The following is a 26,676-nucleotide window of genomic DNA, read 5'->3' as shown; positions in this document are numbered from 1 at the left end:
TCTTGAAACTCTAGCCAGAGGAATCAGGCAAGAGAAGGAAATTAAAGGAATACAAATAGAAAACAAAGAGCTCAAACTATCTCTGTTTGCTGACGACATGATCCAATATCTAGAACACCCCAAAAAAATTCCACCAGAAGACTACTAGTGCTGACAAATGAATTTAGCAAAGTAGCAGGATACAACATTAGCCCTCATAAATCAGTAGCTTTTTTTTATACTCCAACAGCAATTCAGCTGAGAAAGAAATTAAAAAACCATTTATTTCAAAATAACCTCAAAAAGAATAAAATACCTGGGAATTAATCTAACAAAAAATGTGAAAGAGGGGCTGGGGTTGTGGCTCAGTGGTAGAGCATTCGCCTAGCATATGAAAGGTGCTTGGTTCAATCCTCAGCACCACATAAAAATAAATAAGTAAAATAAAGGTATTGTGTCCAAATACAACTAAAAAAAATTTTTTTTAAATGTGAAGAACCTCTACAACAAAACCTATAGAACACTGAAGAAAGAAATTGAAGAAGACCTCAGAAGATGGAAGAGTCTTGGGTAGGCAAAATTAATATGTCAAAATGGTTACACTACCAAAAGCACACATATATATATAATATATATATACAATAATATAATATATACATATAGTATATATGTATATATTATATATATGCAAGTATACACATTCAATGCAATCGCCACCAAAATACTAATGACATTCTTCACAAAACTAGAAAAAAATCTAAAATTCATTCAGAAGAATGCAGACCCAGAATAGTCAAAGCAATTCTTAACAAGAAAAACAATGTAGGAGGCATCACAATACCTGATCTCAAATTATACTACAGAGCTACAATCACAAAAATAGCATGATATTAGCATCAAAACAGACATGAAGACCAACAGAATAGAATAGGAGATACAGAGACAAACCCACATACTTACAGCTATCTGATACTTAACAAAGGTTCCATAAATACACTGGAGAAAAGGTAGCCTTTTTAACAAATCGTGCTGGGAAAACTGGATATCCATATGTAGAAGAATAACATCAAACACCTACCTTTCAGCTTGCACAAAAGTCAAATCAAATGGCTCAAAGACTTAGGAATTATTCCAGAAAACCTTGTGAGTGCTAGAAGAAAACTCCATTATACAGGTGGACAGGTACCAACTTTCTCAACAATACCCTTACAGCTTAAGCAATAAAACCAAAAATTAAGTGGGATGCCATCAAATTAAGAATCTTCTGCACAGCGAAAAGAAGGCCTACAGAATGGAAAAAAAAAATCTTTGCCAGTACTCCTCTGACAAGTGTGTGTGTCTGTGTGTGTGTGTGTGTGTGTGTGTGTGTGTATCCAGAGTATATATCTAGAATGTTAAAAACTAAAAAAACACAATACCAAAAAAAAACATATAACCCAATCAATAAATGAGCAAAAGAACTATACAGAAATTTTTCAAAAGAAGAAACACAACTGGCAGACAAATACATGAAAAAATGCCCAACATCTCCAGTAATCAGGGAAATGCAAATCAAAACTAGACTAAGGGACTAGGGTTGTAGCTCAGTGGTAGAGTGCCCAGCATGTGTGAGGCACTGGGTTCAATCCTCAGCACCACATAGAAATAATCGAATAAAATAAAGGCATTGTGTCCATCTAAAACTAAAAAAAAAAAAATTTTAAACTAGACTAAGATTTCATTTCACTCCATCAGAATGGCAATTATCAAGAGCAGGAATAGTGGGCCGGGGATGTGGCTCAAGCGGTAGCGCGCTGGCCTGGCGTGCGGGCGGCCAGGGTTCGATCCTCAGCACCACATACAAACAAAGATGTTGTGTCCGCCGAGAACTAAGAAAAAATAAATAAATAATTCTCTCTCTCTCTCTCTCTCTCTCTCTCTCTCTGTCCCCCTCTCACTCTCTCTTTAAAAAAAAAAAAGAGCAGGAATAGCAATAAATGCTCATGAGGATGTGGGAGGGAAAGGTACACTTGCACATTGTTGGTGGGACTTCAGACTAGTACAATCTAGAAAGCAATATGGAGATTTCTTTAAAAAAAAATAAAAACTAGAACAGAACCACCATATGACCCAGCTATCCCACTCCTCAGTATTTATCCAAAAGAAGTAAAATCAGCATAATATAGCAATATAGCCACTTCCATGTTTATAGCAGCACAATTCACAATAGCCAAATTATAGATCAACTCAGATGCCCATCATAGATGAATGGATCAAGAAAATGTGGTATACATACATAATAGTGTTTTTTATATTTTTTTAGTTGTAGGCAGACATAATACCTTTATTTTATTAATATGTTTTCATGTGGTGCTGAGGATTGAACCCACACATGCAAGGCAAACGCTCTACCAACTAAGCTATAACCCCAACCCACAACAGTGTTTTTTTTTTCTCTGCCATAAGAAAAATGAAATGATGGCATCGCCAATAAATGGCTAGAAATGGAGAAAATATGTTAAGTGCCATAAGTCAGACTCAGAAAATCAAAATGTTTTCTCTCATGTGGAAGTTAAAGCAAAACAATGGGAAAAAGTAACTGGGGAGGGAATCAGATATCATAAAAACATATGGGAGTCCAGTGGAGTAGGAGGAGAACAAGAGGGAGGGAGAGAAAAAGGGAATGGGGAAGAAATACGGAATGAATTTAACAAAATCATATTATTTGTACCAAAGTGAATTTCACTTTAGGTATATGTAGAAAGTACCAATTAAAAATAAATAAAGAGGGCTGGGGATGTGGCTCAAGCGGTAGCGCGCTCTCCTGGCATCCGTGCGGCCCGGGTTCGATCCTCAGCACCACATACCAACAAAGATGTTGTGTCCGCTGAGAACTAAAAAATAAATATTAAAAATTCTCTCTCTCTCTCTCTCTCTCTCTCTCTCTCTCTCTCTCTCACTGTCTCTTTAAAAAAAGAAGAAAGAAAGAAAGAAAGAAAGAAAGAAAGAAAGAAAGAAAGAAAGAAAGAAAGAAAGAAAGAAGGAAGTAAAAGGAAATCAGTAGAGTGGAAAGGCAGACTAAAGGAAGTGAGGAGGGAAGGAAATGGGAAGGGAGATGGAAGTTGAAATCAAATTCCTTGCACACGTATGATTTTGTCAAAATGAACCCAAATACTATGTATAATTATAATTCTCTAATAAAGTATTTTTAAATATTCTGTTACATCTTAACACTATGAGATACCAAGTAGTTAACTGCTCCAAGAAGTCAAGACAGTATTTGATGTCTATAAAGTTTGCAGTGACTGAAAGTTGCCACTAGATGGAGATTTTCCAACTTATTTGTTCCCATCAGAAAATAAAATTAATAAAATTCTAAAACTGTGTCATGCTCTAGTCAATATGCTTTTACTAGGCTGTTATTAAAAGTGATGCTCCACCAACTGAAATACCTGGATACTATTACTTTTTTAACTAGAACTTAATGTTTTTAAGACTCAAATAGTATTCAGGGCAATCGCACAGACATAATTTAATCACATGAAATTTCCTTTTATGTTGCTTATTCCTTTAGTTTCATATTTTACAGGGGAGAATATGAACAGAGAAATACATTTTAAACTTTAAATAACCTTCTAGTTTTCATTTCTAAAACTTGTCAGCACTATTTCTAAAAAGCTCTGGAAATTCTTGCTTACAAAATAAGTATAGCGAAGTGGTTAATGAAATCAGACAGATTTCAAATTCAACTTTCACTTATAGCTATGTGAACTTGACAAGTTGTCTTACCTCTGAAAAAAAGGCATGATGGTACATACTTCATATGAAATACTGTAAAGATTAGAAGAGAATATATGTAAAGTGTCAAGTACGATGCCTGGTATAGTGTGGGTGCTGCTCAAGAGAAAGTTTGTTTTAAGATCTAGATGCCCCTTTCACAAAGAAATTACTCTCTGAGATATTGTCAGGATAACATAAGTCTGTTTTTTCACTGCCCTCTTAACTTCTTAGGTTAAGGGAACCATAGCACATTATAATCTGGGCCTTCAGAGCTGAAATATTAACTACTACATGGAAATAATGGTTTTTCATTATCAGAAATTATCCCAGTTTCACATTCCAAATTTGTCCTAAACACAGTTGTCAGAATAATCTTCCTAAAATAGTGATCTCTTCATATCAGTATCACGTCAAACCACCTTCCTGAATCATCGTCTTCCATTGGTATGCAGGATACTGCATTCTTCTGATTTTTCTTCTATCCCTCTCCCATAAATATTTGTTTGTATGTTTGTTTGGGGGTACTGGGGATTGAACTCAAGGGCACTCATCCACTGAGCCACACCCCCAGCCCTATTTTTGTGTTTTATTTAGAGACAGGATCACACTGAGTTGCTTTAATGCCACTCTTTTGCTGAGGCTGGCTTTGAACTCACTATCCTCCTGCCTCAGCCTCCTAAGCCAATGGGATTAGAGGCCTGCACACTGCTCCCAGCTCTCTCTGATATTTAAATGTCATTTTTTCTTTAGAGTTCATGTCTCTTCTTTTCCTACTTGATCTCATCCCATTCCCTAGTGATAAATATCATCTATATATCAATGAATCTAGAATTTATAAACAATTCAGACTTATCTTTCGAGCTTGAGACTTACAATGGTCACTTCATAATTTCCACTTGAATGTTTCACAGGCTTCTCAAACTTAACATATCTAAAATTCATTTGAACCTCACTAAACTTTCTTTTCTAACGGTCTCTTCTACTTCTACAAACATTACCCCACACATAGTTACCCAAAAGTTTCTCTTCCTCAACAATAACATACAACCCATCACAACAAGTTTATTGATCCTACCTCCAAATTATAACTTTTCAAAAGAAATCAAATCTCAATGTTTATATTCAAGTTTATGTTTAACATTTCATGTTTAGACTATTACCAGGCATCTTTTTAATTTAATTTTTTTTAAAAGAGAGAAGGAGAGAGGGAGAGAGAGAGAGAGAGAATTTTTTTTAATATTTATTTTTTAGTTTTCGGCGGACACAACATCTTTGTTTGTATGTAGTGCTGAGGATCGACCTGGGCCGCACGCATGCCAGGCGAGCATGCTACCGCTTGAGCCACATCCCCAGCCCACCAGGCATCTTTTAAATAAATAATAATTATATATATATATTTGGGGAGCTACAATGTGATATTTGGATATATGTGTACACTATAGAAATATTACATCAGCCTAATTAACATATCTAACATCTCAGACACATTTTTGTACTGAAAACATATAAAAGTCTATTTGTTTAGAAAATCTGAAACACACATAATTACTAACTATGGTCCCATGCTGTGCAAAAGATCTCAAAAATGTATTCCTCTGGTCTAGTTGAATCTTTGTACCCTTTGGTAAAAATCCCCCCATTCCCCAATCCCTTACATCCAGCCTCTGGTAACCACCATTTTACTCTCCACTTTTGTTAAGTCTTACTTAGATTACACATATAAATGAGATGGATTTATCGTAGCATCTTAATTGGTCAGTTACTCCTAATGTTCCTGTTTCCCACTGCTCTTTTCTCCCAACCCCACCTTCACCAGCAATCAGAATGACTTTTTAAGTATAAATTTGATCACAGTGAACCCTTACTTAAAAATCTTCACAGGCGCCAGGGAAGGGTGATACATGTCTATAATCCCAGTAACAGGAGGCTGAGGCAGGAGGATCACAAGTTTGAGACTACCCTCAGCAACATAGCAAGACCCTCCCGTAAAATAAAAAATAAAGGGGCTGGGGTTGTAGCTCAGTGGATGAGCAATTGCCTCCCATGTGTGATGCACTGGATTCAATTCTCAGCAGCACATTAAAAAATAAATAAATAAATAAATTGTGTCCATCTACAACTAAAAAAAAAAAATTTTTAAATTAAAAGGGCTAGGGATGTAACTTAATGGTAAAGTGACCCTTTTGATCCCCATATTAAAAAACAAAGATAATATAAATTAATTTCAACCTAAGAATAAAAATTACTGTCTCAAGTCAACTTTCACAAAGCCGAATTCAACTTGAAACAGAATTAAACCCTTTACATTATATGCAAATAAACATGCCATTTTTTTCACAAATCTTTTTCTTATATAGTTATTTTTAAGACAAATACAGAAATTACCAAAAATATTTCCAACATACCCTAATTTTACAATGTGATAAGAGCCCCCACATTGGCTGTGCACAGGCCTCAAGTTCAGCAGCAAAGGCAGCATAGTAGGTCTGAGACTCAAATTCCACATGCTCATTCAGTTCTCGCTTGTTTAAGTTCATACCTTACAAAAATTAAAGCATACATAGGTCTCATCAAACAGAAGCAAGAATTCAGGTTAAAAAGCAAGTAAAACATTTCCTAGTACCCAACACAAGTTGACACACACAATTACATAAATTGCATAATACATACAGAAATAAATTACTTAAAATGAAATAATCTAGAACTTTAAAATTTTTTCACAAACTATGTTTTCTTGGACAACACTTTGTGAATGTCTCATATAACAAATGGGTATCTTTAAATAAGGAAGAATCTTAACTGATGCTAGTTGAAATTTTTATGGAAGACTAGATTTCACATTTCTAGATTAATGGTTTGAGATGCTAAAAAAAAAATTACACTCTTGGGCGGGGGTGTGGCTCAGTGGTAGAGGAATTGCCTAGCATATAGAAGGCCTTGGATTCGATCCTTAGCACCACAAAAAAAAAAAAAAAAAAAGTTTCCTTTTTAATTGTTTCCTTTTTAATAATTCAACACTTTTTCTTAACTCCCTGGTGTTTTTATGAACTTATAAAAGTTCTTATAAATAACAATTAAAATAATGAGACATTTCAATTGTTAAATACTATTTAATAGTTTAGCATGAGACATTTGTGAACCAAAAAAAAAAAATTAACATAAAGATTAAATTCATACCTTGAAAGAAAGATACAAAGTTCATCCACGTAACTAACAAACCATGGTCCTCCAAAAATCTCTTAGCCACACTTTGATGAGACAGAATATTAATAAAATCACTAACAAGAGGCCAATAAGTGTTATTCTTCAGTAATGCTTCTCCACAGTTCACCACCACATGTAAACTATTTTCTTCATCTAAAAAAGACACACACAGCCCCAAAATAAATAACTTATGATACAGAATGTTACACATCTTAGAATCAGAAGCATCTAAATTCAAATCCCAGCCTACCATTTAGTACCTATATAGCTCTAAGTGTGTTGGACTCTCTGAACCAACTTCCTCATTTGTAAAATGGGAAAAAATATATATTTTAAAAGATTAAATGAGATGTTAACATAAAGAACTTGGTACATTTTTATAGTAATTATTATTGCATATTGAGCTAACCATATGCTCATAAAATATTTTTTATTCTAATAATATTTTCAGTCCTTATCAATAAGATTTTTATCCCTAGATTAATCTCATTCTACCTTAATAATCAAATCTAAATGATTCAAGTGATACATATTTGCTTTCTTCTAGTCAAGGAATACATAAATACAACTTTGTTAACAAACAATCTTTCAAAGATAAAAGACCAAAAAATTTGTAAACCTCTCAAGTCTTTAAAAAAAAAAAAATCCTCAAACTTTAAATACATTGTTTCGGTGGGAAACAACTAGACTGCACAAAAATCTTTATCATTAAAATTTATTAGCACTATAAAACATACTAATACACATCAGACATAGAAGGCTCAAGAATAGTTATCTATTTCCTAGTTCACAAAATGAGGAATATGTTTTTTTTTATTTCTGTTTGTGTTAACTATTCTTTTTGTCATAAGTATAAAATCTAAATCAAAAGTGCATGAACTAATGAAATATCAATAAATACATTTTAAGAGGTATTATAGAAACAGGATCACATGTTTTTGAGAGGCAATAAGTATGGGAGAGGGGAGAAAACCTTATAGCAGAAAAATCATAAAAGCCTAGATGTATTTTACACTCAGTTTACATCACAACGACCTTTACATTCTAACTTTAAGGAACTGAAACTGGAATTCACATATGACGATATACAGATATAGTACATACAAAAAAGATGAGATAAAACTACAGTCAAAGAAACTATCCTGAAAACGTTTTGTCCAAATTTAAAAGACTGAAGAAAGAACAATGCATTTCTGTGGTTCAAGTTAAAATATGATGTTTAAGGTACATATTTTTATTTGTTTGCTTTTATTTTTTATACTGGGTATTTAACCCAGGGACATTTTACCTCAGCCCTTTTTGTGTTTTATTCTGAGATGGGTCTCATTAAATTTCTGAGGCTGGCCTTAAACTTGCAATTCTCGTGTCTCACCCTCCTAGAAAAGCTGAGATTAAAGCATGCCACCACACCAGCTTCATGTGTGTCATTTTTAAATGATTCCTCACTTTAACCAACTTTTTCAACTATCCACCTACTGTCAAACTCATCAGTGAGTAGGTCCTCCAATGCACTTCTTAATTTCTACACATTAAGTTTATATTTTAGCCCATGGAATTATTTTATCCAGCCTTTAAATTAAACAATATTGAAGAACAAAATCCAGTGAAGCGAAGTATGCTATCTTTTAGTACTTCTCGATGAATGAAAAAAGGTAATGTAATAAGTAAAGGAGGGGGTAGGGATGAGGGTAGGACCCTTTCTCAAATTATCCACACCTGAGATTCTGAAAAGCAACCTCCTTATACTGCCATTTTGAGCCAATGAATCAGTGATATTGATGGGACAGTGCTAAAGGATGTTGGGATTAACAAAAGAGAGAGAGAGAGAGAGAGAGAATGAATAACTGTCCTATGTAATTGAAATGAGAAGATGAATAAGCAGAATATAACTGATCAAAATCACTATTCTCCTGACACTGCTTTAAATACTCCTGTGTTCTTGTGAAAAACGCCTCTGGGTTTATAATGAGATAATTAGAACTTCTATTTTTACCAAAATTGTTACTTTCCTCACTACAGATAAAAGCAATGATTCAGTGTTAAATGAAATTCACTCATCAACAAATATTTATTCAGAACCTACTAAGGGTCAGGTATTCTACTAATCTCTAAGAATAAAGCCAAAAAAAATCAAGATACATATTATATCTTTGTCCACTGAGCTTAACATCTAAACAACTGTGTGGTAAGGGATGTTAAAGGGAAAATTCAAGAATCTCAAGAACAAATAAAGCTAGTATACAATTCAAGAAAGACTATCCTGAGTATGTGATGCTTAAACTGAGACCTATAAAATGTAATAAGAATTAGGATGAGCCAAATAAACAAGACACAAAGGAACAAATGGTGTTCAGGTAAAGGAGCAATAATGTAAGAGAAGGGTAGAATCATTTGAACATGCAGAAGATGGGATAATATAAATGAGGCTAGAGAATGACACATCAGCAACATTGGGAGTAATCGTGACAAGAACAGCAAGCCATTGGGGGAGGGTGCTGAGGGCCATTACCAAGTAGGTATTGACGCATCGTAATCCTTGCCAGTGTACCCCATGTTAAATGGACTTGCCTTGGAAATTTGCTGCGACCTTGCTTCTGTGTTTGAGAAAGATGACCCTGCTCAAGGTGATCGAGGGTGGAAGTATCCTGCAGGTTTGAGGAAGTATCCCGGTCCTTGGGTTTAGGGTGTTCCCGGGTGTTCCCGGTTTAAGGCGTTTCCCTGTTTAAGAATATGGGTTTTAGGGAAGTTGAGGTTGAAGATTACTGCTGCTGGGATTAGGGTGTTCCTGCTGCTTGTTCCCGTTGAGTTCTCGTGAGATTAAAATGGGATTTGGAAAAAAGCCTCGTGGAGTAGGATTTGGGAACGGACATATTGGGAATTGCCCCTGAACGCGTGTGGAGGCTGGTGTGAGATCCGGAATAAAGAATTGCTGTTTGAACCTACAAAGCTGTGTGGTGGCTCGAGATTCTGTGCCAAGCGGAGACATTGGCACTTGGCATTTGGCAGGAGGGGGTAAGAGAGAAAAGATGATTTAGTTGCATAGCATGGAAAGGAACTACAGGAGAGTGGTGATGAGTAGAAATAAAGAAATCTGGAGATGACACTGGTTTGAACTGTGGAACAGTGGTATAAAAACAGAAATGAATGGAAGTGGCTATAAAGATATTTAGAAAGTTAAAATGACAGAGTTGGTTATTGGTTATGTTTGCTGTATCTACAAGAAATAAAAAAGAAGTAAAGACGACTTGCAGGTTTTTAGGGTATCTTTAGTGGTTAAACAGTGGTAAAAAAAAAAAAACAAACACACTCATATGTTCATGCACATACACATAGAATAAGTTTTTTTTTTAAAAAAGCTTGATATACTCACACTTCAGATAGAGCCCTAATATCCAGAGTATACAAAGAACTCAAAAAATTAGACAATAAGATAGCAAATAACCCAATCAACAAATGGGCCAAGGACCTGAACAGACACTTCTCAGAGGAGGATATACAATCAATCAACAAGTACATGAAAAAATGCTCACCATCTCTAGCAGTCAGAGAAATGCAAATCAAAACCACCCTAAGATACCATCTCACTCCAGTAAGATTGGCAGCCACTATGAAGTCAAACAACAACAAGTGCTGGCGAGGATGTGGAGAAAAGGGTACTCTTGTACATTGCTGGTGGGACTGCAAATTGGTGCGGCCAATTTGGAAAGCAGTTTGGAGATTCCTGGGAAAGCTGGGAATGGAACCACCATTTGACTCTGCTATTGCCCTTCTCGGACTATTCCCTGAAGACCTTAAAAGAGCATGCTACAGGGATGCTGCCACATCGATGTTCATAGCAGCACAATTCACAATAGCTAGACTGTGGAACCAACCCAGATGCCCTTCAATAGATGAATGGATAAAAAAAATGTGGCATCTATACACAATGGAGTACTATGCAGCAATAAAAAATGACAAAATCATAGAATTTGCAGGGAAATGGATGGCACTAGAGCAGATTATGCTTAGTGAAGCTAGTCAATCCCTAAAAAACAAATACCAAATGTCTTCTTTGATATAATGAGAGCAACTATGAACAGAGCAGGGAGGAAGAGCAGGAAGAAAAGATTAACATTAAACAGAGACATGAGATGGGAGGGAAAGGGAGAGAAAAGGGAAATTGCATGGAAATGAAGGGAGACCCTCATTGCTATACAATATTACATATAAGAGGTTGTGAGGGGAATGGGAAAATTAACAAGGAGAGAAATGAATTACAATAGATGGGGTAGAGAGAGAAGATGGGAGGGGAGGGGAGGGGGGATAGTAGGGGATAGGAAAAGTAGCAGAATACAACAATTACTAATTGGGCATTATGTAAAATTGTGGATGTGTAACCGACATGATTCTGCAATCTGCATTTGGGGTAAAATTGGGAGTTCATAACCCACTTCAATCTAATGTATGAAATATGATATGTCATGAGCTTTGTAATGTTGTGAACAACCAATAAAAAAAAATAAAAAATAAATAAATAAATAAATAAATAAAAATAAATAAATAAAAAAGCTTGATATAACTAACGAGTTTGTGCATTTGAAGTGTTTAAAGACATCCAAAAATATTCCAACAACTAGTTTTATCAGCCAGACAAAAGATCAATCTGGAATTTTCAGTATCTACAGATATTCCTATAGTTATGTGATGCATGGTTTTAAATTACATTTTATACAAACTGTTTCATAAGACAAATTGTAAAATTCAGGGGCATGGCAAATCATGAGTTATGGTTGGATTCACAATTACCATGGAGTATAAAAATTAATATAATAAAGTAAAGGCATTGCGTAGGGATCCTGTACCACTAGAGGCTTTTTCCTTTTAGTCTAGCTATTGCTATAGTCACGTAAATTCTCATTGCATCAGCTCAATATTTACTAACAGTATAGATCAAATGTTCAAATACTGCCTAGAGGCTAGGAATGTAGCTTAGTGGTCGAGCATTTACCTAGCATTGGGTTCAATCCTCAGCACTGCAAAATAAATGAAATCTAAAATAATATTATATCACATAAAATAAAACAAAACATTATCTAATCACATTTTAAGCAAAGTCTACAAAGAAGCTATTGAAAATTTTTTTTAATGTTAAAAACAGAGATCCTGGGGCTGGGAATGTGGCTCAAGCAGTAGTGAGCTCGCTTGGCATGCATGGGGCAATGGGTTCGATCCTCAGCACCACATAAAAATAAAATAAACATGTTGTATTCACCAAAAAACTAAAAAATAAATATTAAAAAAAATTCTCTCAAAAAAAAAAAAACAGGGATCCTATTGTAATATCTGTAGCTACACAATATATTTAAGGATCATTCTGATATCCTTAATGTAAAAATAGGGAACATTTATGGTGCTTTTAGAAAAGCAATACATATATATTATCAAATGCCATGCTACTATTTAAAGAGAAAAAAAGCAAAGTTTGAAGGATGTTGAAGATGTTTTTAGACACTGGCTTGGAGATAATGTAATCTACTGTAATATATTTAACACGTGACCACCTGAGTCCTGGACAATATTTGTACATAACAATTTCAATAGAATGATGAGAGTGAACACTAAATTGAGGTAGGTAAACTGAGATGGGTTAATGAGTGCCTGAAAGATATAAAAAACTTTCTCAGGAAAGCTGATGATTTAAAAAAAAAGAAGCAGCAGCAAACTCACACATCTTTTCCCCAAACATACTTCCTTAAAGACCAAATGCAAACCATACTTAAGCACAACTAAATTACTTAGTCAAAAAAAAAAAAAAAGACTCAGATTCTTTTTAAAACAGCAGATACTAGACTGGGGTTGTGGCTCAGCAGTACAGTGCTCACCTAGCACCTATGAGGCACTGGGTTCAATCTTTGGCACCCATATAAATAAAGAAAATAAAGGTATTTTTTTAAAAAGCAGATACTTCACTCCGGTTAGAATAGCAATCATCAAGAATCCAAATAACAATAAATGCTGGCAAAGATTGGGAGTAAGACTGTAAATTGGTACAACCACTGTGGAAAGCTGTATTGATGTTCCTCAAAAGACTAGGAATGGAACCACCCATATGACCCAGGTATCCCACTCCTTGGTATTTATCAAAAAGAACTAAAATTGGCATGCTATAGTTATACACGCATTCCAAAGTGTACGGCAGAACATTTCACAAAGTGTACAGCAAAGTTATGGAATCAGCCTAGGAGCCCAGCAACAGACAAATGAATAAAGCAAACATGGTATATTTACATAATGGAGTTTTCTCAGCCACAAAGAAGAATGAAATTATATCATTTAGTGGTAAATGAATAGAATTGGAGAACATCATGCTAAGTGAAATAAGCCAGGCTCAGAACATCAAAGGTCAAACGTTTTCTCTTATAAGAACCTAGAGGTCGGGGTAAAAGCGGGAGTTCATAATCCACTTGAATCAAACCGTGTAATATGATGTATTAAGAACTATGTAATGTTATGAACGACCAATAAAAAAAAAAAAGAAAAAAAAAAAGAACCTAGAGGTGGTGAGGGTAGGGAATGAAAAAAGGAGATCTCACAAAACATAAGGGAGACCAACAGAAAAAGGGGAATGAGAAAGAGGGATGAGAGGAGGGCATGGAAAGTACTGAGGAAGAAAATCTATCAAAGTATGCTATGTCCATATATGAATACATCACAATGAACCTCACTTATATATAATTATAATATACTGATTGAAATAATACTAGAAGAAAGATCAGTAGATCAGAAGGAAGGAGGTGGGGATGAAAAGGGAAGATAGTAAAAAATGAGACTGATCAAATTATGTCCAGGTACATGGATGACATAAAGAATCCCACTATTATGCATAATTATAATATATCAATAAAATTTTTAAAGAACAGATACTTCTATTTTAAAAGTTTTCTAGTTTATGAATTAAAAATTCTATATTTGAAGCCTTTCTCTAAATATAATCCTACATAACATTAATACAATTAATGACAGATACTATTTCAAATAGAAAAAAAGAAAAATCAACAAATGTAGTTAAATCTCTAAGAAAGAAAGAAAAGGTCATGCCACATAAAGTCAGAAAAACTATAATATAAAGCAGCTTTTAAATTTTTCTTTAAAAAAGTAAAGAGGTATATTGCTTAATATAAACAATACATTATGTTCCCACTACACCTGCACAAAGAAGGCAAAATCATATCATGGGTAGAAAGAGCATGGGCTTTTATGTCAGACACTCAACCTTATCACTTAGAACTATATGACAGAGACCATGACTTCAATCACTAAGACACAGTTGCCTCATCTATAAAATGGAGTCAACAATATTTGCTTCATAGAATTAATGACAGAAATAAAGCATAAAAGTACTGAAAAAAGAGCCTGACAGATGGAGAATGTTCAAAAGATGGTAGCTATCATAATCAGCCAGCTATTATTACATATAAGGCATTAAGTCTTACAGTGAGCATATATCAATTTTTAGGATACAATGTCATATCTGAATACAGACTGTGAGTATATTGAGAAAATAGAAGCTAATATGAACAAAGGTACAACAGTGGAACAAGGCAAAGCTCAACTAAAAAAAAATCTCTCCTCCCCAAAGAATGGGTGGGTTCTATGACTTAATCTGAGATATTGCTTATTATTTGTTTGTTTTTAAGTTTAGCTCCAGGGAAAAATAAATGAAGACAAAGTCTTCTCATTTGATTGTGCCAAGGTGAAAAACAAAGGTTCTCACCTCAGGAAACAAGAAATCTTCCTTGGCTCTGTCATTTGCTAGCTGTATAATCTATAGCAAATGTCTTAATTTTCCTAAGCTTCAATGTACTTATCTTTAAAGTGATGATAATAATGCCAATCTCAGAGAGTTGTTGAGAAGCTTAACTGAGATATTATATGAATAGTATTCAACACAGTGCCCAGTACATACAAATATTCAAATAATATAAATTATGTAAGAGAAGTTAAAATGAAGGACCACTGAGAAATAAGAATGGGCAAAGATAGGGCTGGGATTGTGGCTCTGTGGTAGAGCGCTCGCCTAGCATGTATAAGGTACTGGGTTCGATCCTCAGCACCACATAAAAATAAAATAAATGTTTAAAAAAAAAAAAAAAGAACAGGCAGAGATAGAGAAATATATGACAGGTCAAGAAGTTTACCTTGTAGTTCACTTTTAATAAGGCAACTTTCCATCATGTATAATAGTACAGTGACCATAATATCCAGGAGCTGACATTCTTCTGTTACCTGTCTAGCTAGCTCCTCATTGCTGAACAATTGAACACTAATATGCACAATTCTATTAGACATTGTGTCTGATTCATGACTTTTCTTCAGTGTTTTCATAATGAAAGCATAATGTTGAACAAAAGTTTTTGTAAAAGCAACCTGTAAATAGGGAGGAAAACAATACATTAGTTTAACTGAATTTAAAATACAAATATAATGTTGAAAATATTTTAAAGCTATTACTAAATTGTGATGAAATCCAAGGTAATTAAAAAATAATTCAATGATGATGGTAGTCCTAAGTCAGATTTTCCCTTTTTCAAAATATCAGCAAACATTTTGATGGTTAAAAAAATTTAGTTTTAAAGCAATTGCAAACACTATGGTTTAAGAATACAGAATTTCGTTTTGTTTACAAGTATCAATTTACTAAGGTCTAAGGATATGTCTTTGCTATGTGCTGCCTACTTTAACAACAAAATCTAAAGTCTCAGCCACAAACCACATGGAGAATTTAATACTACTAAACAAGTGAGTCAGTGTGATTACTCCACAAGTAAAAACTTTTATTTGATATGAAAGCAGAAAATGATCTGACTAAATGCCTAAAGTGATATTTAGTTTACTTTTATTTCCTTCATATGCAGGATGTACATTTCCTCTGTCATAATTTTTAAGAAGAAATAAAGACACCATAACAACTATACCATGCTTTCTTTTTTCATACATTGAGGTATGTAACTTTGCCATTACCAACCACACCATAGTAAATGATGAGTTCAAACCCTCTGGAACTAAAAACTTCTACCTACATTCATACCTGAGTCAGTAACTATTCTCTTTAACAACTGTGGCCACCAACTATTAACCTTGTGCTTTTCCTAGTCTAAATTCAGCTACCCCATTAAACTTTATCATAGCATTTTATACCTTTCTTTCAGAGAATTTAGAATAATTTCTAACTACATATTTACCTCTACATTTGTGTTTTTAATGTTTGTCCCCCAGCATTCCCTTCAAGTACTACAAAGACTTTTTGAATTCTAAAGAGAAACCTAAGGTCCTGTGTGCGTTTTGTGCAGACCCTGTGGTAGCAAGAGAATAAGCAAATGTTTTCTTATGTTATGTCAATCCTTAGATCTATAATATAATAAGTCTCACCTGAGAAATATATTTTTTTAAAAAGATTTAATGATGACAAAGCAAAGTTTAGAAAAGAAAGAAAAATTATGGATACCTTATACTCTTGATCTGGAAGCATGTTGAGTAAGAAAGTGACCATCTTCTGAGGGAATTCATACTTTATTGTCCAAAACAAAAGTTCTTCTAGAAAACTTTTATGCTTCAATACATCCATTATGGATTGATCTGCTTAACAAAAAGAAAATTCATTTAATCCTTACTATAATTAACAGCACATCAAACACAAATACCTGAAAGTATCTAAAAATTAAGGACACCCTTTCAATAATGCAGTGATAATACCAATATTAAGTTTCTATAATCATATAAATAACAAAACACTTCATCTCTTTATTTTTTTTTTAGGAAATTTTTTAACACTTTTTTTCTTAGTTGCAGTTGGACAGAATACCTTTATTTTATTTATTTATTTTTATGTGGTGCTGAGGATCAAACCCAGAGCCTTGCATGTGCCAGGCAAGTGCTCTACCATTGAGAGCACTTCTTCCCTAGCCCATCTCTTTATTTTAATATAAATTAGTAATAAAATAGGTATTCATTGTCCTTAAACACAGGCCATTTATCTAAAATTTCTACAAAGATTCAAAATATATATTGAGCATTCCTCATCAAAAATTAGGGCTGGGACACTGGCTCAGCAGTAGCATGTGTGAGGCACTGGGTTTGATTATCAGCACCATGCATAAATAAATAAAATAAAGATCTATCAACAACTAAGGAAAAAAATATTAAAAAGTTAAAAATGCTCCACATTTTTTAGCATATAACTAGTAAATTTTATGCCAATATTCCAAAATCTGAAAAATACCAAAATTTGAAACTGGTCCCAATGAATTCAGATAAGGGATATTCAGCCTGTAACTATTCAATAATACTTAATTAAAATAACAGTAATAATTTTAAGCTAAAAATAAATATTGCTTAGGACATAATAACACCAAAATATTTCATTTCTAAAAAAAGGATAGATATCTTCTTTATAGGATTCAATAATTCATCTATTTATTTAAAAGAATTCCCATAAATGAGATACTAATATCACTACTAAAGGAAACTCCTTATGTGCTGCTTCCTCTAGTATATTACTTTTCTCTGGTAAGAATATATCCAAAAACGTATAAATAATTTTAGATATGTGTACTTGCACTGGGCTCAAGATGCCTTCTTCACATATAGGGGAAAAAGTAACTGATGCCCTTTATTTATAAAGATATTCAAATGCAGATTAAATATAAGGCCTATTTCTAAGAACAAGTGCCCCTCTATGAAGTCTAGGTACAGCACATTTCTGTACCTTATTTAATTCTCACAATTCACTTAGCAACCTACATGAATAAAAATTTCTACATCCTTGCCATGCTTAGTCAACAGAAAATCTCAACAAGTATTTGATGAACTGGATAGTTTTAATACTTTTGCTATCTCTTTCACTTTGTCTAACTCATATTTTTGCTCACTAATTTTTTTCCTTGAAAATGATAAGGACACAGCAAATGTCAACTGTGCAGAATTAGATGGAAGATTGGGGCAGTGGGGGTGACAGTAATATACACTTCAAAATAGTCAAGTATAGCCCTATACATCACAGTTCAAGTATCTTGCAGGGTAACCTTGTAGCAATTTCTCAATTAACACTATCTTAGTTCACAGTTCTATTATTAAACAATAATGTCCACACCACATCTCCTCAGGTAATAGGTCTAAAAGAGTAACAATGTAGGCTCAATATGCCATCACTTGATTCTTTTATAAAACACAGTGAGTTTACTAAATCTTGAATTGGTTAATATTAGATATGACTCTAGCCCTATTTCTTTATTAATAACTAAAGAAGAAAACAAATCCCAAAAAAATCTTGTATGTTCTGGAAATAAATTCCTCTGGTGCAATCAGTATAAGCAATATGTAATAAGGATTAGGTGTAAATACAATTAGAGTTTTGTAATTATTTTTCAAAACTCAGAATTTTCTTCTTGTAAAACAGAAATCTTTTCCTCCTGAAACACCATCATTCCCATGGTGTGATAATAATGATTTAAAAACAGAAATAAACTAAGCTTGCAAGAAATGAGGCAAAATATATTCAAAGATCTATACTGATGACTCAAAGCTAAAAAGTAATAAAAGTAGGACCTAAGAGAATCAGATAACAGGAATAAAAGAATTATAACTTAAAAACAGAATATAATCAACAGCACATTTCAATACCTTATTTAATTCTCACAATTCACTTAGTACCTACATGACTAAAAATTTCAGACTACCAAATTAAAAAAAAAATCCTAAATAAATGCTCCTTAACATATTCACAAAGCTGAACACAACTAGTGCTATTAATCTTAGAATTCATAGTTATGTCTGCAAGCCTGCATTAGCCAAATGAAAAGTCTGAAGCCACCATCATTACTAATTGGCATGTACTTAGAAGGAAAATACATTAACTTTGTTTTAAATCAACAATCAATCTGAATGCACCCCAAAAAGTTCTGACTTCTCTTAAAATGAGAATAACTGCAGTTATGAGGAATTTAATTTCTTTATCTTCAGGAAGGAAAAAAATGCAATGTCTTTGTTGATTTTCTTAAAATGGTGATGTCTGTCTCACAAGATTTTAAAGCATGTGTTATATGTTTTATGTGTAATATTAAAATATTATGGAATGTGATTAGAAACGCTTCTATAATGGGGCTGGAATTGTGGCTCAGCGGAAGAGCGCTCGCCAAGCATGTGCAAGGCCCTGGGTTCGATCCTTAGCACCACATAAAAATAAATAAAATAAAGATATTAAAAAGAAAAAATTCTTATATGACTTATCTGATTATATACTTTTAAAATCTTGTCATGACTTTTAACAATGCCTAATCTGCCTTAAGTTAAAATGTAAAAAGATATTTCTAAACAATCAGTGCATTGTAAATGCATAAGTAAGGCAAGGTCTTAACTAGACTGAGGATCCAACCTCTGCAACCTCACTAACTCTTTTTCAGTAATCTTAACCATGTTAGTTAACACATTCTAAGCTTCAGTTTCTTCATCTTTAAAACTCAGGCTATGAATATAGACTGTGACTTTAACATAGTACTTGGCCTCTTGCCTTTCATTACATATTTTATTTCAGTTCACATGCAAATGTTGAATCAAATTCTTATAAAAACTAAACTACCCACTAAACTTCAGAAATCGTCCTTCAGAAAAAGAGCCTATAATGAAAATGCCCACTGCTTCCACCTTTCCAGGTAGTCCTATAAATGTCTCAATACACTTAATCAACAGCAAAAGAAAGAACTCTTTTCATCAAAATCATATTTTAACCATTAGAGACTCTATAATAGACCGCATTAACCCAGAAAATGGATCATGTTACAATTTAGACATCCCTGGCAAAAATTCAAAGCACAGGTTGCCCACTGATGAGTCAAGAAAAACAGTGGTTAAAAGTTTAGGCTCTAGGATTTGAATTAAGGATTTATTTCTTATTAGCTGAGATCTCTAACATACCTCCATTTCCTCATTCATAAAATGGAAGTAATACTAAAACCTACTTCATAATGGTTACTTTGAAAATTAAATCAAATAATACAACAAAGTGCTTAGCATTGTATCTAGCACATATAAAACAATTTAATGAGTATGGTAACCCTGTAATCTCAGCACTTCAGGAAGCTGAGGCAGAAGGATCACAAGTTCTAGGACAGTCTCAGCAACTTAGTTTCAAATAAAAAGGGGTAGGGATGTACCTAATGGTAGGGCATTCCTGGGTTTGAACCCCAGTACCTCCCCAAAAAAGAAAAGCCAATAAATATTTTACCCATTATTACTACTAATCTATTCCCTTACTGTAGGCATATCTACCTCTTGCTTTGACTAAACACGTTTAGTTTTTCATGAGCCTTTACTATGTGTTTAATGCTATTCATTCATTGCCATTGTACATTGTGTTTCTGTATTCCCCCCCCCCAGTTTCTCCTTTGCTCCTCCTTTCCACTCTAGAAAATGCATACTACAGATTATAAAAAGATGAAAACCAAACTAAAACTCTACACCAAAAACACTGGATCCAAATCAATTAATTAATGAAAAAAAACCTTCTATTTGGGGACTCATATGATAATGCTCGTTTTATGATAACAAACAATGAACTAAATCCTAATAGTTTTACTTGCTTTTGAGGTCCCTGCAACTACCTCCTAATAACACTTCCTCCATCATTAAATAAATCTAACAATATAACTGTCCCTTCAAAAAAACTTTGATGTCACTATGGCTCTAGTAACCATCAAGTATTCTTAGTGATTAAGAATTTTTTGGGGGGTGGGCATTTTGCTCAAGGAAAAAACAGAATACACACACACATAAACACACTCTCTCAATTTACACCAATTATACTCTATTTATACCTTTGGTGCCACTGCTCAGTTTTACCCTCTTTCTCTTTCCCAAGCCTTGACTCCCATCCTGATCCTCCTGGAGGGGGAAAAAAGCATTAGATTTATAAACAGTCATATTCATAAATTTATACATTTTATATAAATACAAATGTGCTTAAAACATAATATTTGCATGCTTATACACATATAAAATTAAACATAATAAATGCATGCTTATACACTATTAAACATATTTCACTTTTATGTATTTACTATAAAAAATCTTTTTATGCTAATTTTATTTAAATATATAGTGAAATATCCTTAGTGTTAAAATACAAAAGCTCTTAGGGCTGAGGTTGTAGCTCAGAGGTAGAGCACTCGCTTAGCACGTGTGAGGCCCTGGGTACGATCCTCAGCACCACATAAAAATAAATAAATAAAATAAAAGTATTGTGTCCAACTACAACTAAAAAATAAATATTTTTTTAAAAATACAAAAGCTCTTAAACTTAACCTATGCTTCTAATTGAAGCTTCTTAAGCACCCCAAAATGCCAAAACAAAAATTTTCCTAACCTCATATACATGACAATAATTACACTCAGAATAGGGAGAAAGTTTATCATAGAAAGAAAGAGAAAAGGGGAGAGGACTAAACTAATGAATAGGATAACAGCTTCAAAGAGTTTGAGACAAAATGAATTCAAAAAATCAAATTCTGAAAGAAAAAAACAGTGCATTATAAGCTGGAGTTGACAGTTTAAAAATAATAAAATAATAATAATAAATCAAAATACGCCTAGGAAAAAACAAAGAAGGAAATACAGGCATTTTTGTTCACATGTGATACATGCATTCCTGAAAAACCTCACACTTAAAATAACAAGGATTATGGGAGAAAAAAGGGTGAGGGGAACACCACTCACAACCTACTCAAGTTTGTAACCAAAGAAGTAATAGAAACAATAACTGGTACCTGGGGAGATAATTTGTATACCCAGGCAAACACCTTGACATGGTTCAGGCTGTCTCAGAGGATGCTGACACTGCACAACAGCAAAATGGGCATCAGCCACATGAGACAACACATAGGGAAGAAAAGCAGATGCAGGAGCCTGCCACTGTGAAAATCATATAAAGCTACAGGTGCACCTATTTAGGGAGGTAGTTCTAGGTATAAGGACTCACTTCTAATTTTCTTAAAATGTTATTGGAAAGGCTTCTAATATCTTTATAATAGAGCTCAGGATTCTCGCTCTTCATCTACAGGTTATGATTCTACCCCACTATTCCATCTCTCCTAAATCAGGAATTCTACATATAAAACAAAAACTTTCATTTTATACTTCCTTTCCCTATATTTCAAATGCATATCAGTCAACTGGTATTATAAGACATATGTGTTAATATTTTGGCATAGATTTAGTTCTAACCTGGTGGCAGGTTAGAATTGTAGTAAAAACTTCCAAATACTTTCTCAATTAGAGTTGATTAAACCTCCAAAGTAGAAAAGTAGTCTGAGCTTCCTGCTACAGCTTGATTTGTTGGAGTTGCTTCTTTGGCCTATACTTCGTATCCTTTAGAGGCTTTCTGTCAAATCCAGCATCATTCCTCAGGGTTATTCTCTAGGTTTTCCGGAGCTACCATTTAGCTTACTTATTCAGCATTTATTGAGCACTTCAATATTCCTGCCCTGTTAATCCCTCACTTTGTCCAGTCTCTATGGCCATCAACCTGGCAGCAAGACTATCAAACTACACTCTCCTCCTCCTCTACCACTCTAACCTTGCCCCAGGAGAAATTCAGCAGAATGAAATTTGGATTCTTGACAGACAGAAAAATGTGAATATCATGCCACAGGGCCCAAAGAATTCAGATTTAAGATTTCAACTAATAGCAATTTATGAAACCATTCTCCCAGATCTGAGACAAAAGACAAAGTTGGAAAAATATGTTAAGTCCCAGGTTAGAATCACATCATAAATTTCAAAAATAAAATTCCCTTGTGGCTCAATGGTTAAGCACCCCAGGGTCCAATCCCTGGATAGGGGGCTGGGAGTGCGGGCTGGGGGGATAGGAGAGGAGGAAGAAGAGAAGATAAAGAGGAAAAAGAGCATGAACTAAGGTACAAAGACAAAAATCTGGAGACATGGACCACGGGATTGGACTTAATATCATGGTATGCAAACACAACTAGGACAATAGATTATCTTCATCTATGGTGGTGGAAAAATTAGTACTCTTGCACACTGATGGTGAAAGTATATAGTACAGACTTCTGAATGACAAGTTGATAATATATGTCAAAACTCCTTACAGTGTTTTTAACACAGAAATTCCAATTCTAAGAATTTTTCCTAAAAAAGTAATGAGACAATTGAATAGGAAGTATGTACATAACTATTCATAACAATATTATGTATAAAAGCAAAAGACAACAATCTCTGGCTTTTAAGAGAAGATGAATAAGTAAATAAAATATAGCACATCTGCACCATAAAAGAAAAAACAATGCTAGAACTCTATATTCATGGTTACCAGATGACATTCAAAAAGCATTACTGTGAAAAAAGCATGTTATGTACAATAACATACGGAATAAGAAATCATTTAAGTAATCTACACAAATAAAATGTTAACATATTCATTACAGTCAAAATTATCATTGGTGGAAAAAAATGATACAAGACTATAGCATGAAACCATTAAAATAGTCTACGTATTAAGATCTGTTAGAATGCAGATGTTTTATATATATATACGTATATATATATGTATGTATATATGTGTGTGTATATGTGTATGTATGTGTGTGTATGTATGTATGTGTGTGTATATATATATTTATTTGTTTGTTTGTTTATATTCATGAAGTTCTTCTGATATGCTGACCTCTGAAATATTTTTAATTGTCTTCCCTTTCAAAGTGACAAATGAGGTTTTGCCAAAATGGTTTGAGTATCTCTGAGAGTAGACTACATCTTGTCCCCTCTTGGCCAGGATTCTTCATTCTGTTATACTGTGACAGCACCTAGCCTGAGGTTCAGAGTGCACAGTGAAATGTTCTAGACTACAAATTAAGGTAGAAGTCCTTATGTACTTTTTCTTAAGAACTTAAAATAGAATGCAGATGTTTATACTGAGTTACTCTTCGTGACAGAGTTATAGCTCATTTTATCACCATTTTTCAATATTTATTTCCTATTTATTCAACAATTAATATGGGTTGTAGTTTTAAGTTAATAAATATTTATTAAGAAATACTGCCTTGATTTCTAATCTCAATCACAACAAACTGCTCAAGATGATGGACTACTGTGTCATCTAAATATGATATTTTTATTTTGAGATAGAACAGAAATAACTCCCACAGGTTGCAATTTCAGACACTAAGGAAGATCAAAGCAAAAAAAGTCATCATGACCACAATTTTCCATCCTTTCAAATTCATTATTGGGAAATGAAGTTCTTCCCATTTATCCATGAGGAAACAGTACAGGACACTGGGAAAAGAGGGTCTAACTGATAAGACGAAATAAAATGAGTACAATACTGACTCAGCATTTGTACAGGCCCCAGACTTTTTTTTTTTAATACTTATTTTTTGTAGTTGGACACAATTTTATACACACACACACACACACACACACACACACACACAGCAGGTATGCTATACTTTATTTACTTATTCATCTTCTCTTAAAACCCAGGGCCTTGCATGCGCAAGGAGAGTGCTCTACCGCTGAGCCATAACCCCAGCCCCCTTCCAGAATTTTACTAGTCCCTCGGGGCAAGGCACCATTGCTGCAAGTGTTTCTGGGACAAACTATGGACATAGGTGCAAATTATTTTAGAGAAGAGACAATTAGACCTGAGACAAGAAAAACATATTCAACTACCAGTCTATAAAATCCCTATATAATATATTCATTATAGCAAAACAGTTATCATGACCACAATAAAGAGTTTCTCAATTCAAATTAGTCCTTTTTTTCTTTGATGAATTACTAAGCAAATGAAAAATACAAACCCCATAAAAAGAAGTCAGGTAAATTCACAGCTGATTAAAATAATACTCAAAAAATGAGACTATTTAATAAAAATAAAATCCAAAAGAGATCTTGAAAAACTGGAATAAAATAAAACTTAAAGATTTAAGTAAACCACTGTAATCTGAGACTTTAAATCAACTTTACAAGAACAAAGGAAGCTTTAACTTGTTAGTTGTGAACTGGAAGGGGAGGGGAGTCAACACCCTAGGCATTTTATTTGACCACTGTGGCTCCTGCCAACAGTTTAAAATAGCTACTAACAGACTAGCAAAAAACTTTAGGCCTAAATGAAGACACAGTATTCTTATCAAAAGATGTCTCTTCACTGTGCACAGAACCAGATCATAGATTTTAAATGGAAATGAATTTACTAAATAGATGAAAAGAAAAAGCTATGCACAACAGAGAATATTAAATAAAGGTAGTTATTTAAAGGGATATCATATGGCAATTAAAATAAAAATCTCTCTAGAGGACAAAATAAGAATAAATGTGTGAAATTATATAATATTGATAAGAAATTACTAATAATAAGAACTGTTAAACAAAGGAACAAGTTGGCCCGTAAACTAGGTAAGCTCACTACCACTGGAACTGTTTACAGAGAAGCTTACCAATTGTCGGGAATGTTGTAAAATCAATTCCTGCACTGGAAAAGAAATACATCAGATATGTCTAAGACCTTTCTCACCAAAAGTTTAATTGATTTTCTACCTCACCCCTCCCCATTAATGTAATTTATGATTACAAATTAAAATTTAACCTTATATCTTTTGAAGTAAAGCTATTTTATTTCTTATTCATTTATGAAAAACATCTCCAATTTTCAATTTCAATAATCCTACCTTTGCTAATATTTAGCAAATTTGTTTTAATTGTTCTTTTGGTTTCTGTCTTTAATAAAGGTGAGAATATTCAGAGCATATCTACACAGTGACTTATTTTATTTTGCTAATGATTATCTCTAAATTATGTGAAAGTATGCAAGAAAAAGACTAGAAGTAAACAAGCAAAATTAATAAACAATGGTTATTTCTGTATGGTAGGCCTGAAGGTAAATGTTTTCTTCCTTGTACTTTTTTATATTTTCAATTTTTTCACAATGAACATTCACCTGGTCATAGTTCCCCAGGAAAAAAGTGTTTTAAATTATTTCACTTATATTAATAGCTAAATACATCAAAGTTACAGAAATTAGGGGCTGGGGATATGGCTAAAGTGGTAGCGCGCTCGCCTGGCATGCGTGCGGCCCGGGTTGGATCCTCAGCACCACATACAAACAAAGATGTTGTGTCCGCCGAAAACTAAAAATAAATATTAAAAAATTCTCTCTAAAAAAAAAAAAAAAAAGTTACAGAAATTAATGATCTGGTCATTGCACACAAATAGATACTGCTAAAGGAAAAAAATCACAGTGAATAATCTTCTCTTGAAAAGTTCTTTACCTAGGGGCTGGGTATTGTTATAGCTCAGTGGTAGAGTGCTTGCCTCGCATGCATGAGACCCTGGGTTCAATCCTCAGCACCACATATACATATATAAATAAATAAAAATAAAGATATTGTGTCTATCTACAACTACAAAAATATTTTTTTAAAAAGTTCTTTACCTAAAAGATCCTATTCCTTCTAAGAAACTTTCTAATTAGACCCACTTATATATAAAGTAATTTACTTTTGATTTGGATTATGGTTATAAATTAAAACAAATAAGGATATAAATTTAAATCTTAAAAATAATTCACATAGTTAAGATGTACTCTTAATATATTTTCTTTCTGGTTCCACACAACACAAACATTTTCTCCTCTTATTTCATATGAGCTACACAAAAAAAGAATAAGAAGTAATCGTATGAAGAATG

At 33.5% G+C, this 26,676-nt stretch overlaps 1 protein-coding gene across 6 annotated transcripts in view; it reads right to left on the bottom strand.

The window, feature by feature from the left end:
• Ubr3 (ubiquitin protein ligase E3 component n-recognin 3) overlaps positions 1 to 26,676 on the bottom strand; it is a 222,444-nt gene that overhangs the window by 145,348 nt on the left and 50,420 nt on the right. For all 6 annotated transcript variants that reach the window (XM_077802756.1, XM_077802758.1, XM_077802761.1 and 3 more), the window contains exons 6-10: positions 20,790 to 20,856; positions 16,427 to 16,557; positions 15,120 to 15,348; positions 6,916 to 7,095; positions 6,144 to 6,277 (exon numbers count right to left, since the gene is read on the bottom strand). In XM_077802756.1, coding sequence (XP_077658882.1) covers positions 6,144 to 6,277; positions 6,916 to 7,095; positions 15,120 to 15,348; positions 16,427 to 16,557; positions 20,790 to 20,856 — 741 coding nt within the window. The remainder of the gene's footprint in view (positions 1 to 6,143; positions 6,278 to 6,915; positions 7,096 to 15,119; positions 15,349 to 16,426; positions 16,558 to 20,789; positions 20,857 to 26,676) is intronic.

The sequence above is a fragment of the Urocitellus parryii genome, chromosome 1 (assembly GCF_045843805.1).
Source record: "Urocitellus parryii isolate mUroPar1 chromosome 1, mUroPar1.hap1, whole genome shotgun sequence".
NCBI lineage: Eukaryota > Metazoa > Chordata > Mammalia > Rodentia > Sciuridae > Urocitellus > Urocitellus parryii.
This window is presented reverse-complemented; position numbering and strand designations above follow the sequence as displayed.